The sequence below is a fragment of the Danio aesculapii genome, chromosome 8 (assembly GCF_903798145.1).
Source record: "Danio aesculapii chromosome 8, fDanAes4.1, whole genome shotgun sequence".
Lineage (NCBI taxonomy): Eukaryota > Metazoa > Chordata > Actinopteri > Cypriniformes > Danionidae > Danio > Danio aesculapii.
The window spans coordinates 26,746,972-26,762,409 of record NC_079442.1 but is presented as its reverse complement, the minus strand read 5'-3'; the positions used below and the strand labels follow the sequence as shown (position 1 = coordinate 26,762,409).

Below are 15,438 nucleotides of genomic sequence, written 5' to 3'. Positions count from 1 at the left end.
TTACTTGCTTTCCATTAACAATCCTATAACCCTCTCTTCACTCCTAGGTTGAATTGGGGGGTCCAATCACTCTACCAAAATATTATAGAGGCTCTGGGCATCATCGTAGGATGCCCCATTAACCTACCTACCTGTTCACTGTTTATCCTCTTACTTCCCTTCCCCTTCATCCCACTGTTCCCTTACTATCCCTTTCATCCCTACAATGAAGTCTGGCGTGGTCCATGCTGGTGAATATTAAGATTATTTCTGAAGCTGTAGACGCCATTATTCCACCTCCGTGCTTTCCTGTTTGTTTGTTTGTATTTTTTAAATTGTGGGCGTTCCACATAGTTCAGTTGGGCAATTCTGATTGGACAGAACGAAAGTGTGCTCACTCAGTTGGCTAGTAAGACTGTTACACACAGACGGCAGTCATGCATTTGCTCTGAGCAAGGGAAATAAAATAATTTCAAATCGCAGCCTCTTGCGATTAGCTAGTAGCAATGTGTCAAATTGTAATTCCATTTCGATTAATCGCACAGCCCTAGTAAACACTCGTGGTCAAATGTTTTGCTAATCTATGTGATCAAAATTTGAGAAAGTGCACCAAAATGCACTTTTTTTTTCATACTGTGATGCAGTTGATAGAGAAATTGAATATTAAATGAGACAACAGTGGGCGTGGCTTGTTTTTTGTAATGTTAACTGATTGGATGTAGTAAAGTAGGCATTTCATTCAGATCGGGTGGGTTTCGGGAGAGTTATTATAATCTAACAGACTCCTCCTCCTCACCATTTCTTTTTGTTGTCAAAGCTGACAGGTGGAGGGGTGTGGTTAAGTATGTTAGACACGCCCTATATCTCAGGCAAGGACCGGAATTTAGAACAATGAATGTTTTATTCATTTTTGCAAGGAAAAATCCACTCTATTTAATGTAAATCAATGTTACTAACACATTTTGGAGGTCTTTTTGAGTAAGGATGAATGGGTCAGAATGGGTTTGAAGTTATAAACTTACTGCACCAGCCAATTGACTGCAGGTCGACCCCAATTCAACGTTTTGTTTTTTTGTACACAGAATTTCACTATATCCTGGGGTTCATTTACAAAACAACAATATACAAAAAAGGCTTTCCTTTACATTTTGATTGATTGATTCCCACTGACACACTAAAAAAAGTTTTCTGTATGCCTGACCAGTGGCTAGTTGTATTGACACATTACCTGACTTCACATATACAGTACTATATGTGTGCTATTTTTGTAAAATGCATGAGCAATATCATTTTCACAAAATCATATTTTTGGAGTTTACATGACTCAATCTTGGTATTGCTTAATTTCCATTTTCCAAAATATTTAGTTTTCAGGCCCCTAAAACTAAATGAGTAACTGAAAAGCCAAAATGCATACATTTAAAGTGTCAATTTAATTTGAGGCGGCATGGTGGCACAGTGGGTAGCGCTGTTGCCTCACAGCAAGAAGGTTGCTGGTTCAAGCCTTGGCTGGGTCAGTTGGCATTTCTGTGTGGATCGTGCTTGCGTGGATTTCCTCTGGGTGCTCCAGTTTCCCTCACAAGTCCAAAGACATCTGGTAGAGGTAAATTGGGTAAGCTAAATTGCTGTGTATGTGTGTGAATGAGAGTATATGAGAGTTTCCCAGTGATGGGTTGCGGCTGGAAGGGCATCCGCTGCATAAAACATGCTGGATAAGTTGGCTGTTCATTCCGCTGTGGTGACCCCTGATTAATAAAGAGACTAAGCTGAAAAAAAAAGAATGAATGGATCTCCCAAATTACATTGATAATATCAACAAGTCATTATGAAACGAGCCAGGACAGCACTGTGCAATGTAAAGTCACTGTGCTGTAAACTGTGCTCTGTTTTGAGTTTATTTCAATGTATCGTAGTCTGCGGTGTGTAAGTTAGTGTTTGCAGTCTCATTCAAGGTTTTTTCAGCATGTAGCAGGAGATTATGGATCAACTCTCTCAGACGGTTTTGTTCTTTTAACCCCTGGATCAACAATTCAGCTTTCTTCCCATACTCCAGAGCCTATATACACAAACGAAAAAAATAAAACATGCTAATACAGTGCTCAGCATAATTGAGTACACCCCATTTTGAAAATGAATATTTTTATCCATTTCTCAGTCAATATAGGCAATGTATCTAGGTGCAACCAAACAAAACCGATTTGTTAAACCAATGTATTTATTAAAATAATATTTTAGTCACCAAACACATTTAGAAATTGAAAAATAACAATTAATTTCAAGCTAAATATCGCAAAAAGAAAATACAACCTACAAAATTTCAACTACATTTTTTAGTTTCTCTTGATTTTTCCTTTTTTTTTAAATTTATATTTAATATTTTTCTATAACATATAAATTTGGCTGTACTACTTTTTGGAGCGTTATCATAAGTTATTTTGTTAGATAAGCTCCAGATTTGGCTTCAGTACCGACTAATCGAATGTATATGCACAAATATAATATTGTATAGCTTCTTATTAAAAATATGAATTTAAAAGAAAGATTTGTGAAGGGTGTACTTATATATGCTGGGCACTGTATAGACCAAAAACAAAAAGGTTCTGATTACCAGACTAATAAAAAAACTGACTATTTAACAATAGTATGTCATGTTTAGAGAGGTTCAGCACAGTTCAACGAATAATATGATTTTAGCAGTTTGATAGAAGAACTAAGCAGCTGTGAGGTGATAACTAAGTGTGTTTGTAGTAGTTTGTCTTGAGAACAGGGAGGCTGAACGTGTTTGTGATAAGTAGCTGTAGACTGAGATGTAGGAATCCTAATGGAGAATCCCATTACATCCAGGAAAGCAGTGGGACAGTCTTACTGTCAATTTCCATCATGGACTTTAGTCATTAGTGTTAATCTGGACTGAACTTGAATGATGTCATTCACATATTCAACTATGTCTGAATTCAAACCATATACAGTTGATTATTAGCCTCCCTTAAGCAATATTTTTTTGATTGTCTACAAAACAAACTTCGTTGTACAATGATTTGCCTAATTAACCTAGTTAAGCCTTTAAATGTCACTTGAAGCTGAATACTAGTATCTTGAATAATATGTAGTAATATATTATCTACTGTCATCATGGCAAAGATAAAATAAATCAGTTATTAAAACTATTATGTTTAGAAATGTGTTAAATAATAATAATTCTAATAATTCTGACTTCAACTGTATCTACACACCTTTAATAAACGTTTTGGTTATTTCTTATGAATTGATTATGCAGGGCAGTGACAAGGAGGTGGGTGTTGAATTTAGGAGCATATTGTGAATGTATCACATGAACTTTCTGAATGGAATATTTAATTAGTTGATCTCTATTGTTTACCTTGGTGTAGTTGTCGCGTAGCAGCCACAGCATAGCCAGAGAATGAGCCAACATGGCTGATAGTTCAGGGTGAGGTTTCACACACTGTTCCTCAAACTCTAGGATACAACTCAACATCTGATCAGCCTCCACACACTGCGCTTCATCTGCACAAACACACAGAAGAAACTCAGGTCACTGCTCAGTTTAGTGGTGTGATTCTGTGAAAGCAGACTCACTTTTTCTTCTGGGGCGAGTGAACCAGGGAAAATTGATGTACATTGCTGAATGAAGACTTCTGTTGAAGAATCCCTAGGAGATATGCAGAAACACGATCTACTGTTCTCTCTAATTAAATAAATATTTGAGCTACCGCTTTCAGAATGAAGGTATTGTAACGAAATGAAAACAAGCTTTATTCTGAAAACTAACAGCACATATCATTTAAAGTTGCCAGAAAATCTAAATAAAAGCTTTATGGGTTATAGTGTCTGAAGTGCTATTTAATTAGCATTCATTTATTTATAGAATGTAGATTTTTAGATTTTGTGTAATAATAATTTTATTAATGACAATAAAATCATAATAATTTGTCAAAATAGTAGTTATGTGACATAAAATCTCAAGATTTGACAAGTGATCTGATATTTTTCAAACACTTTTCACTCAAAAATTGATAGTAAATTTAACTAATAAGGCAAATGTAATAAATAATTACAAAGAAATGGCAAGTGATATTTAATTAAATGTTAGCATTTTAAGTGGAAAGACTGACAGTTTTTTCTTGTAAAATAATGTTTTATTTACTAAAAGATTCTCAAATTATTTACATTATTAGTACTAGAGTAAATTTTAAATGAAGTTTGATAGTTCAAATTGATAGTGCATGAAATATTTTAAATTAGGGTATTTACAATACCATTCAAACTTTTGAGGTCAGTAGGACTGTCTAGAAGACTACAAGTCTCTCTCTCTCTCTCTTTCTCTCTCTCTCTCTTTCTCTCTCTCTCTCTCTCCCTCTCTGTCTCTCTCAGTTCAATTTAATAACTGCTTTATTGGTATGACAAATGTAACAAATGTATTGTCAAAGCATTTGTAAATATACATATATACATACACATACACAGTTGAAGTCAGAATTATTAGCCCCCCTGAATTATTAGCCGTTCTTTTTATTTTTTCCCTAAATTTCTGTTTAGCGGAGAGATTTTTTCAACACATTTCTAAACATAATAGTTTTAATAACTCATTTCTAATAACTGATTTATTTTATCTTTGCCATGATGACAGTAAATAATATTTGATTAGATATTTTTCAAGACACTTCTATACAGCTTAAAGTGACATTTAAAGGCTTAACTATATTAATTAGGTTAACTAGGCAGGTTAGGGTTATTGGGTAAGTTATTGTATAACGATGGTTTGTTCTGTTGACTATCGAAAAAATTTGATTAAAATGGCAAATAATTTTGACCTGAAAATGGTTTTTAAAAAATTTAAAACTGCTTTTATTCTAGCCGAAATAGACTTTCTCCAGAAGAAAAAATATTATCAGACATACTGTGAAAATTTCCTGGCTCTGTTAAACATCATTTAGGAAATATTTAAAAAAGAAAAAAAATTCAAAGGGGGGCTAATAATTCTGACTTCAACTGTATATATATGTATATATATATATATATATATATATATATATATATATATATATATATATATATATATATATATATATATATATATATATATATATATATTAAGAATTCAGATGCAAAAACCTCTTAATGCCATCTGAATTTTTCTTCTAAAATAAGCATTATTATGCAACTCCTATGTGCAGGTTCAGCCGTTTTAGTTTTATGGCAAAAAATAAGTTCTTTAAAGTAAAATAAATCAACATAAACAAAGGAGGCTGAGAAAAATTTTCATTTCTGACTGATATATATAGTGTTTTCAGTCACAATAAATGACATGAAAGGCCTGTTATTCAGACCAATTGTTGTTCTCAGCCCTATAGAAATTAATATTGACATTTTACTCAAACCCACACCTCATATATCCAGTTAATCAAGAAAAACAGAAATGTTTTACCCCAGCTGTGTGTGTGTTTATACATATACTAACATACATACATTTATGCAGTTGTAGTCACAATTATTAGCCCCCTGACTATTGTTTATTTCTGTTTAACGGACAATGTTTAACTGTTTAACACATTTCTAATCATAATAGTCTTTATAATTAATTTCTAATAACTGAATTATTTTATCTTTGATGACAGTACACAATGTTTTTATAGATATTTTTCAAGATACTAGTATTCAGCTTAAAGTGACATTTAAAGGCTTAAATAGGTTAATTAGGGTAACTAGGCAAGGTAGGGTAATTAGGCAAATCAGTATATAATGATGGTTTGTTTTGTAGACAGTAAAAATATGCTTAAGGGGGCTAATAATATTGACCTTGGGAAATATTTGAAAAAGGAAAAGAATTCACAGAGGGGGGCTAATAAAACCCATCTGTTTATTTATGCCTTCACCGAATGAGCACTGTGCTATGTCTGACAGATCGCACTATTATCTCTTTCTTCTCTTTTTCATTCTTTGTAACCTGTTTAACACTGTTTTTTATCTGTTTAAATCATTTTTAATTCTTTTAATCATTTTTATTTTCTCGTTTCTTTTATTCTTGCTTATGTAAAGCACTGAATTATCATTGGGTATGAAATGTGCTATATAAATAAACTGGCCTTGCCTAATAATTTTGACTTCAACTTAATACTTATTTATTCTTTTGAAGGATCATGTGACACTAGAACTGGTAAAATGGCTGATAAAAATTCCACTTAACCTTTAAATGAATCATTTGAAATATGTCTCCAACTAAAACAGTTATGTTGTGCTATATGTTGGCGCACTGCCCACTAGGCTACCGCCACTGACGGCATAAGCTGATTTAAACTTATATAGTATGAGCAAACATAAATGCACAATGAACAATTAAAATACATTTGCAATATATTGATTTAACATCACACGTATTAATTTATTAATAAAATAAGAACAATTACGCTGATACTTATTGCACTACCCGATGTAAACAAACCCAACTTCTATATAAATAGTTACAGATCCGCCTGACTAAACGGATCTCATAGTATGATGTTTGGCTGGACTGGCATGATCTTCCTGTCTGCCCTACTGAGGCAATAAGAACAGCACTGTGTCCCTGATTGCTATCAGGTCATGCCTGTTGTTGTTGTTGCTCTGAGGTGCTGCATCCACAAGGCCGGCTGAGCTCTTTCCTGCTATACAGTCATCTGGTCACAAGTTATAATATGATGTGGCTGCCCGAGGGCGGAACCGGCGCCAGTCGGCTGACCTCGGGTCAGTCGTTAGGAGGCCAGAGAGCATGAGGAATCAAGCACACTGACCACTGACCAGCCGGCAGGGATGCTGAGTTAAACTGACCACGTCACTGACAGACTTAGCCAAAACAGCACTGAGGTTAATAGGCTTAGAGAGAGAGAAGTAGGGCAGGAGAGCAGCACGTACTCACGACAGTGTCACGTTTGATCTTAGTTATCAGAGAAATTAAGTAGGTTTTGCTTCAGGACTCAACCTCATGACATGACTCTAAATATAAAGCTGATCTCAAACTAACAAGATAAAGTCTTGATGGTATAGGCTGTTTAAAAGCTTACAAACAATGAACTTGCATATGACATTTTTTATGGTGACAAAAATGCTCTTATATTTTCATTTAATTTAGGTATTTCTTGTAATAGGTATAAGAAAGTTCTTTGCTCAGTAATATTATTAAGCGTTTTTACAATTTAAAATCTAATTTATTCGTGGTTGGTAAAGCTGAATTATCAGCATCTAACTCCAATCTTAAATATCACATGATCATTCAGTCATGAATCATTTAAGCTGATTTGCTTTAAAAAATCTTATTATTAATGCTGGAAACATCCCAAAATGTGTTTATTTTTTTCTAGGATTCTAAAATATGAGAAAATTTGTCGTTTAAAAAACATGTTATTACTTTTGATAAATAGTACACTTCCTTGCATAATAAAAAAACTGATTTTAAAATGTGAATACTGACCTAAACTTTTAAGTAACAGTGTGTGTAAAAATATAAATATTTAGTATTCAATAAGTAGTTCATAGTAATATAGTAGTTAAATAAGTAACACGTCACCATTTTTTTCAGAAAACTTCTAAAAATTTCTACAGCCAGTGACTTAAAATTGTCAAGAAATCAAAACTAACTAGTTTAGAAATTAAATTATGGGGAAAAGTATTGAACACATGAAGAAATGAAGTTGTAAAAAGGCATGGAAAGCCCAGACAGCAGCAGAAATCTCTCAGTTGTTATACAGCAACCCTGACCCTGGTCATTGTAAACGAATATCAGCTGCTTCAGTCCCAACACCTACATTACCAGGATGATAAAATGTAATCAGAGTGGACATTTCAGCAAGACATTGATCCCAAACACAGCCAAAGAAACTTTCAACTGGTTTCAGAAAAGAAAATAAAGCTGCTAGAATGGCCCAGACTTGAATCCAATAGAAAATTAGAACTAAGGATCAGAGTTTTCAGATGAGACCCACAGAAGTGTCAACACCTGAAGCCTCTATTAAAGTATGTCGGAAAAAATAAGTATTTAATTAATAATTAATTTCTAATATCTGAATTTTTTTATCTTGCCATGGTGACTACATAATATTTCCCTAGATATTTTCTAAGGTACTAGTATTCAGCCTAAAGTGCAATTTAAAGGCTTAACTAGGTTAATTAGGGTAACTAGACAAGTTAGGGTAATTAGGACAATCAGTGTATAACAATGGTTTGTTCTCTAGACAATAGAAAAAAAATATTGCTTAAGGGGGCTAAAAATATTGACCTTGGGAAACATTTTTTTTAAAAATTCACAGGAGGGCTAATAATTTTGACTTTGACTGTATATAGTAATATTTATTTCTTTTTTGTCAACACCTACATTACCAGGATGATAAAATGAAATCAGGGTGAACATTTCAGTAAGACATTAATCCCAAACACACCCAGAAACTCTCAACTGGTTTCAGAAAAGAAAATAAAGCTGCTAAAATGGACCAGACAATCTGACTTGAATGCAATAAAAAATTAGAACTAAGGATCAGAGATTATAGATGAGACCTACAGAATCGTCAACATTTGAAGCCTCTGTTGATGCATGAGACTCCATTCTTCATTCAAGAGTCATCTTGAATCTGTCATTACTTAAGTATTAAATGCATTTCGGTAGTTCAGCACTTTCACCTTGAGTCATTTCATTGTTATTACATATCAGTCTTTTGTTTTTTGGCTTGTTTGTGTTTGGATTGCTTGGGTTTTTACTAAAATCTGGGTCAATTTCATGTCAACAGCTACTTTAGAAATATATTTACCAGGAGAAATCACAATGTGTTCAATACTTATTTAACCTGCTATATATAGTATGTGCGTGTGTATATATACACACACAAACACTTATCAAAACTAAGGTGTTATATATAGGCTTCCTGAATGAATAATAAAACATTTTTGAGAGTGTCTATTTGCAGATATGCCTTTGTCTAGCTTTACTGCTTTTATGCCACTTACTAAAACACTCGTCTGGTTGAGTGGCACTCTGACTGATACCATCCATCAGCTTACACAGGTGGGTGTGCCATGAACCTGCCACCTGTACACACACATACACACACGCAACATGATGAGAGACATTTCATAGAGAGACAGATGTGCCAGTGTGAGTGTGAGCGTCTACCTCTGTGTAAAGCGAGTGGGCCATGTCAGGCTTGTTTTGCTTCAGAAACACATCAGCCATGAGGAAATATCCTCCAGACGTCACAGTACTGTCCAAACCAAACATCTCACTGGCATAGTACACCTACACACAGAAGAAATACAGTCTGCATTCCAAAATAAACTGTGATGAACTGTGATTTTATGTTAAAACAAATAAATAAACATCTAATCAGCCAATCACATAGCAACATCTCATTGCATTTAGGAATGTAGATGAGGACAAGATGATCAAACTGAACATTAGAATGAAGAAGAAAGGTGAATCTGTCATGGTTGTTGGTGCCAAACAGGCTGGTCTGAGTATTTCAGAAACTGCTGAGCTAGAGGGGTTTTCATGCATAAACATCTCTAAGATTTACAGACATTGCTCTGAAAAGTAAAAAAAAAAATCCAGTGAGCACAAATTTTGTGGTTAAAAAAGGTCAAAAATGTTTAAGTTGATTGGTATATATGTGGTATATATATATATACATATAAAATCAATACAATAAATGGACCAACCCGAAATTTTTCACTTCAGTAATTCATTCATTAAAAAACTAATTCTATTGGATTTTTGTGACAGCCACGTTCAATGAATATAGACATCCTCTTTGTTCTATTTGGTTTGAATAATGTTTTATTCTTATCTGTTTGACCAAAAATAACGATGCAGAAATAAACTTTCCATTGTTAAAGACAAAATCCTTCAGTGTGCCGGAATGGTTTAGTTTCACTTTGATTAATTCTGACTAGAAATTTGGTTCAGGAATATTTTTTTGTTTAACCCCCCAGGTTCATTTGAGCATATGTGAACACCGCAATCAAGCTTGGATCGGTGCCAAAACAATTGATTTGAGATTGCCTGAAAAAAGCTAGTTCAAAACGAACTCTGGAGCAGTTCAGTTGTAGTGAGAAAGCAATATAAATGTTGTTTATAATGAATGCCATTATAATAATGTACTTTGTCAGACTCTGCTATGCAACTGCACAATGATGACACATCTGTCAGCTAACAACAGCAAACATAGACTACAATTCACATGATCTAAACAAAACTGGACATCAGAAGACTAGAAAAAGTCTCAATTTCTGCTGTGAGATTCAGGTGATTGGGTCAAAAATAGATTTAAACAACATGAAAGTATACAGTATAGTCAACATTTGAAGTGGATCAAAAAAGTTTCTAAGACAAGAATGTGTTGTTCAATAGTTTTAAAACAACTTTGATGAATCATTTGACCCATTTTAAATGTCGACTACTCTAGGTCTGTCCTGCTTTGGATCAGGCTAAGGTGATGTGCCGGAAATTTTCCTGTCACACTTTGAGCATTGGGTTTTGTTGCTGACCATGTCCATTGCTTTATCCCACAGTGTCCCCATCTTGTGACGTCTACTTCCAGCAGATCAAATGATCTGAAACTGGTTGAATCTAAAAATGGTCTCCAAAGATACAACAGAGCACTTGTGAGATGTGAGATTTACATCACGAATGTTCATGTGAGAAATCTGCAGCAACAGCATGATGCTACCTTGTCAGTACAGACTATAACCACAGAGGAATGTGTCCAGCAGCACGAAGAATTAATGCAAAAGAGAGTCCAACCTGGTACTAGCCAGGTATACCTAATAAAAAGTCCACCAGTAAGGGTATATAACACAAACATGCATCAACAAGTTAGGGTTAAATTATGTACATGCAATCTAAACCCAGTGATTAGCACATATTAGGACTTACGTCATTGGCAAAATGAGTAAGAGCAGATGTGTGTTTTCCCATGGCAGCATGCAGACGGCCCAGGGTTCTATGCAGCTGATGAAGGACAGTGTGACTGCAGTCTGCTGTTTTCATTACTGTCCACTCAGCCTTAGACAGATACTCATGTGCCTGAGAGAGAGAACCTAAACCTACACACACACATGAACAACATGCGTTATGAACAAAGGCTTGCTTGATGCCTCTCGAGTGAGTCTGGCTATTAGACGGTCTGTCTGCCATCTTTGATGTTTCTGTTGGAACAGACATGCCGGGTTTTAAAAATTCAGGGCTGGTTCAGGGCCTTATTTGTCATCTATCTCATCTATCCATATAGACAAAAGCTTAATAGAGGTGTGTCTCAGTTCGCTCCCAAGTTCAACAGGGCACTGCCCAGGGTGTTGGCCTTTCCTTGGGGTGTCTTACTGGCAAAATCATTACACTGAATAGAAACGTTCGCTCCCAAGAAATCTTCTGAATCCATCATAATAATAGGCATAAGCCACTTGCTATATTCCTTTCTGTCTTCTGTGTGAAGACAAGGTGTTATTTCTGTCTTTATTTCCGTAAACACAGATATCTCTCATGTACACATACGCCTGTAAATAAAATGTTATACATTTTGTTTTATAAAATAATGTTTTGACAAATATACTATTGTCTAGTAAAATGTAAATTTAAAAGTAATAATAATAAGACAAAGAAACATTATATATATATATATATATATATATATATATATATATATATATATATATATATATATATATATATATATATATATATATATATATATATATATATATATAAAATTTTTATTCTACCATAAATTTAGGTATATTTAATTTTTTATTAATTTTATTAATTCCTTTTTTACTTTTTATTGTTATCGATTAATATTTGTAACATGTTTGTAACATGTTACGCTCAATATTATACCAATATAAAATAACTAGGGGGCCGTGCGGTGGCGCAGTGGGTAGCGTTGTCGCCTAACAGCAAAAAGGCTGCTGAGTTGAGCCTCATCTGGGTCAGTTGGCATGTCTGTGTGGAGTTTGCATATTCTCCTCATGTTGGCGTGGGTTTCCTCCGGGTGCTCCGGTTTTCCCCACAAGTCCAAAGACATGCGCCATAGGTGAATTGGGTAAGCTAAATTGTCCGTAGTGTATGTGTGTGAATGAGAGTGTATGGGTCTTTCCCAGTGATGGGTTGCAGCTGGAAGGGCATCTGCTGCGTAAAACAAAGTTGGTGGGTCATTCCGCTGTGGCGACCCCAGATTAATAAAGGGACTAGTCGACTAGAAGTTGAAAATAAAATAAATGAATGAATAACTAGTATTTTCTATCAATATGTTGTAATATGCAATCTATTTTAACAGTCATTTTAACGTTAATTAGGTCCTTATAATGATCAGTGCGGACAACAATTGTGCAAATATTTTTGTATCAACACATTGCTCCATTGATTAAAAAAAGTGCTAAAAACATTTCTCTGGAACAGAAATCTTTTGAAATGTCAACATCTGCAAAATAATCTCATGCTGAAGAGTTTTCCACTCAGACTGAACACATCTGCATGACTAGTCTGCCACATCCTGAATTACATAACAAGCGTCTCTCCTCTGAGTCTCTCCAAGCGCCGCCCATAAACTCCAGCCCACCAATAGACCATCCCACAGGAAGCACACAGGGCTCCATGCCAACCTCGCATTTCAGTAATCTCTTCTCAGGTGGAAATAGAAGTTATTGGCTGTCAAACTTCAGAGAGCTTCAGAAAGTGAAGTCTGATAGTGCCTTTCTATCTAGTGCATCATATTATAGAGATTTCGCAAATGTGTTTTTGTGCATGCCTCACCTATATTAGCCTGAGCAAGCAGTAGATATGCTGGTACCAGTTCAACAGCACATGATCCGTAAACCTGCATGGCCCAATGCTGGAATAGAAGAGCGGCAGGTAAAACATCCTGAAACCTCTTCATGGACACCCACTTCTGCGCCTCCAAATGAGCCATCTCTATAAGATGCTTCTAGAATTAAGAACAGAAATAACACATTATAATAATCAGTCGTCTGTATTTGACCCATTTGATGTGCTGGAGTGAATGTGAACCTGTTTCTTCAGCGTTTCTTTGTGGTGATGGTCTTGGTCAGACAATGTTCCGGATGGTGCAGGTGTGTTGATAGAAACCAGCAGCAGACAAGCTTTTTCGTGAATACTGGTCCAGTCGGCCTGCTGGTGGTCAAGGTTACTACACACAGACACAGACACATTGCAAATAGGGACACGGCCTATATTTCTCAGGGGTGCCCAAACCTTTTCATATGAAGGGCCAAAAACCACACTTGATTGAGGGTGGTGGGCAGAAGGTGTATATACAGTTGAAGTCAGAATTATTAAAAAATTTAAGTAGATACTTTACTTCATTAGTACGCTTTACTTTACTAGTAGACATTTCGTGTACATTCTATTCTTGTTTCAAAGCAAGCCATTCCTCTTTGACCCATGCTAGTCAGAAATACCTTCACCCTAACCCACACCCTGAAACTATAGACTTCTATTATTTTCATATAACTTTAAATTTAGCTGACTTTAGGGTATACTTACTAAACATTTATGTTTTTGAGTATAAATACATACAAAATGTAAGATCAAGACACAATTGAGAAGCTAAATGGCTGAAGATAAGCCTTGATATTGAAAATAACAATAAATATAATATATTCAATTCAATTCAAGTTTATTTCTATAGAGCTTTTACAATGTAGATTGTGTCAAAGCAGCTTAACATAGAAGTTCTAGTAGATTGAAACTGTCAATCCAGTTCTCAGAGTTGAAGTTCATTTTAGTTCAGTTCAGTTTAGTTTAAATTTCACTGCTGAAAGTCCAAACACTGAGGAGTAAATCCATCAATGCGCAGCTCCACAAGTCCCAACCAAGCAAGCCAGTGACTACAGTGGCGAGGAACTTCACCAAATAAATATATAATATAAATTCTGGTATATATATATTTTTTAGAAAACAAGACTAAATTTAAAATGATGTAATTTTGCTTCTCATGTAAAATTATTTAAGAATGTTTACACATACATATAATACACATATACACTACATAAACAATAATAATAATAGTATACACAGTGCTCAAAAAATAGGGAACACTTGGAGTTGCATTGTGTTGTTTAAGTGTTCCCTTTATTTCTGTGGCAGTTTATATATAATTTTAAATGCGGTAGAAACCCTATGTAAAATGTATGTAGGTACAGACCCGTGTTCCTACTTTTTGAGGTGTAAATAAAAATCACAAAATCACAAACAAAACAACACGGCTGTAAATAAAGCCAGTTTTGTTCCTATTTTATTCAGCTATCTCTTTAAGAGCTGCCCGCCAGAGAACATTCTGCTTATGAGCAGAGAAAAAAAAAATACCCAGGCTGACCGAGTAATAAAATGGACAGACATTTGCATGCTGCCACTGAGACGCTGTGAAGATAAACGTCGTGAGGATGGTGGAGCAAGTGAAAACTCCACCGATGCACACAAACACATCTTTTTTCCAGTCATATTTCTTTCTTTTTTTCTGGTTGGGTTTAAGCACGCATGGCTGGCTATTCTCTTCCCTCTGCACATAATTTCTCCTCCAGCTGTTTGAACTCGTTCAACCTTTTCCATCTCTGCAGTAACACAGTCACAAGAATGTGTGTCACATGTGCGCATATAGTGCCACCTGCCGTCTGTACACGCTATTACACGATTGCGTATTTGCTTTAAAGTTCTATTTTATTATATAGTCTAGTTAGAGGAATATTTCACCAAATATGTCAAATCTAAGTACCCTGCTGCTTCTTATTATTTGTGGGTTTCTGTAGAACATAACATAAATATTTGACGAATGTTGGAAACCGGTAAGTTAACCATCCATAGCAGAAAAAATGCTACTATGAAGTCAACCAGTCACCGGCTTCTGGCTTGCTTCAAATCATTTGTGAACTGAAGAAAGCAACGCAAACAGTTTTAATATTGGATGAACTATCTCTTTAAAAATGTGCTTATTCGGTTAATATTAAGACGACAACACATAAATGAATAACTTTAGGTCTCCAGACTCACCAGTAAAATGTGACCCGGCATGTTGTGCACTGCAGTTTCGCAGGTTTCTGGCAAATTTCGCAAAGCTTCTTCCCTCCTTTAGGATTTGCTAGCGGGTTAATAGAGGCCGACATCGTGAATTAAAGTACAAATCTTTACCAAAACCACTTCAGCGAGTTAAAAAGTGCCTACAATAAATATATATATATATATATATATATATATATATATATATATATATATAAAAAAATCGACTGTCGTTTTCACAGTTTTACAAATCAGGCTCCCGCAATTATTCTTGTGTTTGAGACAACTAGTGTTTTTGAATTTGGTTTCCATGGAGTCGACCTCGTGGCAACCGATCTATCCTTGAGGTGTTTTTCTTTTATACGTAATATTTTGCGACTTGATATTTTGAAACTCTTATTGTAAAGTGTTTC

General features: G+C 34.9%; 1 protein-coding gene across 1 annotated transcript; it reads right to left on the bottom strand.

Moving 5' to 3' along the window:
• Nucleotides 1-1,180: 1,180 nt before the first annotated feature.
• On the bottom strand, nt 1,181-15,163 carry zmynd12 (zinc finger, MYND-type containing 12). The gene is made up of 8 exons (XM_056463517.1): nt 15,020-15,163; nt 13,022-13,160; nt 12,767-12,938; nt 10,895-11,064; nt 9,137-9,259; nt 8,971-9,052; nt 3,359-3,504; nt 1,181-2,035 (listed from the first exon to the last, which is right to left on the bottom strand). Exons 1-8 carry the CDS (start codon nt 15,130-15,132, stop codon nt 1,874-1,876), a joined length of 1,107 nt encoding a protein of 368 aa, XP_056319492.1. The 5' UTR covers nt 15,133-15,163; the 3' UTR covers nt 1,181-1,873.
• Between the last annotated feature and the right edge of the window lie 275 nt (nt 15,164-15,438).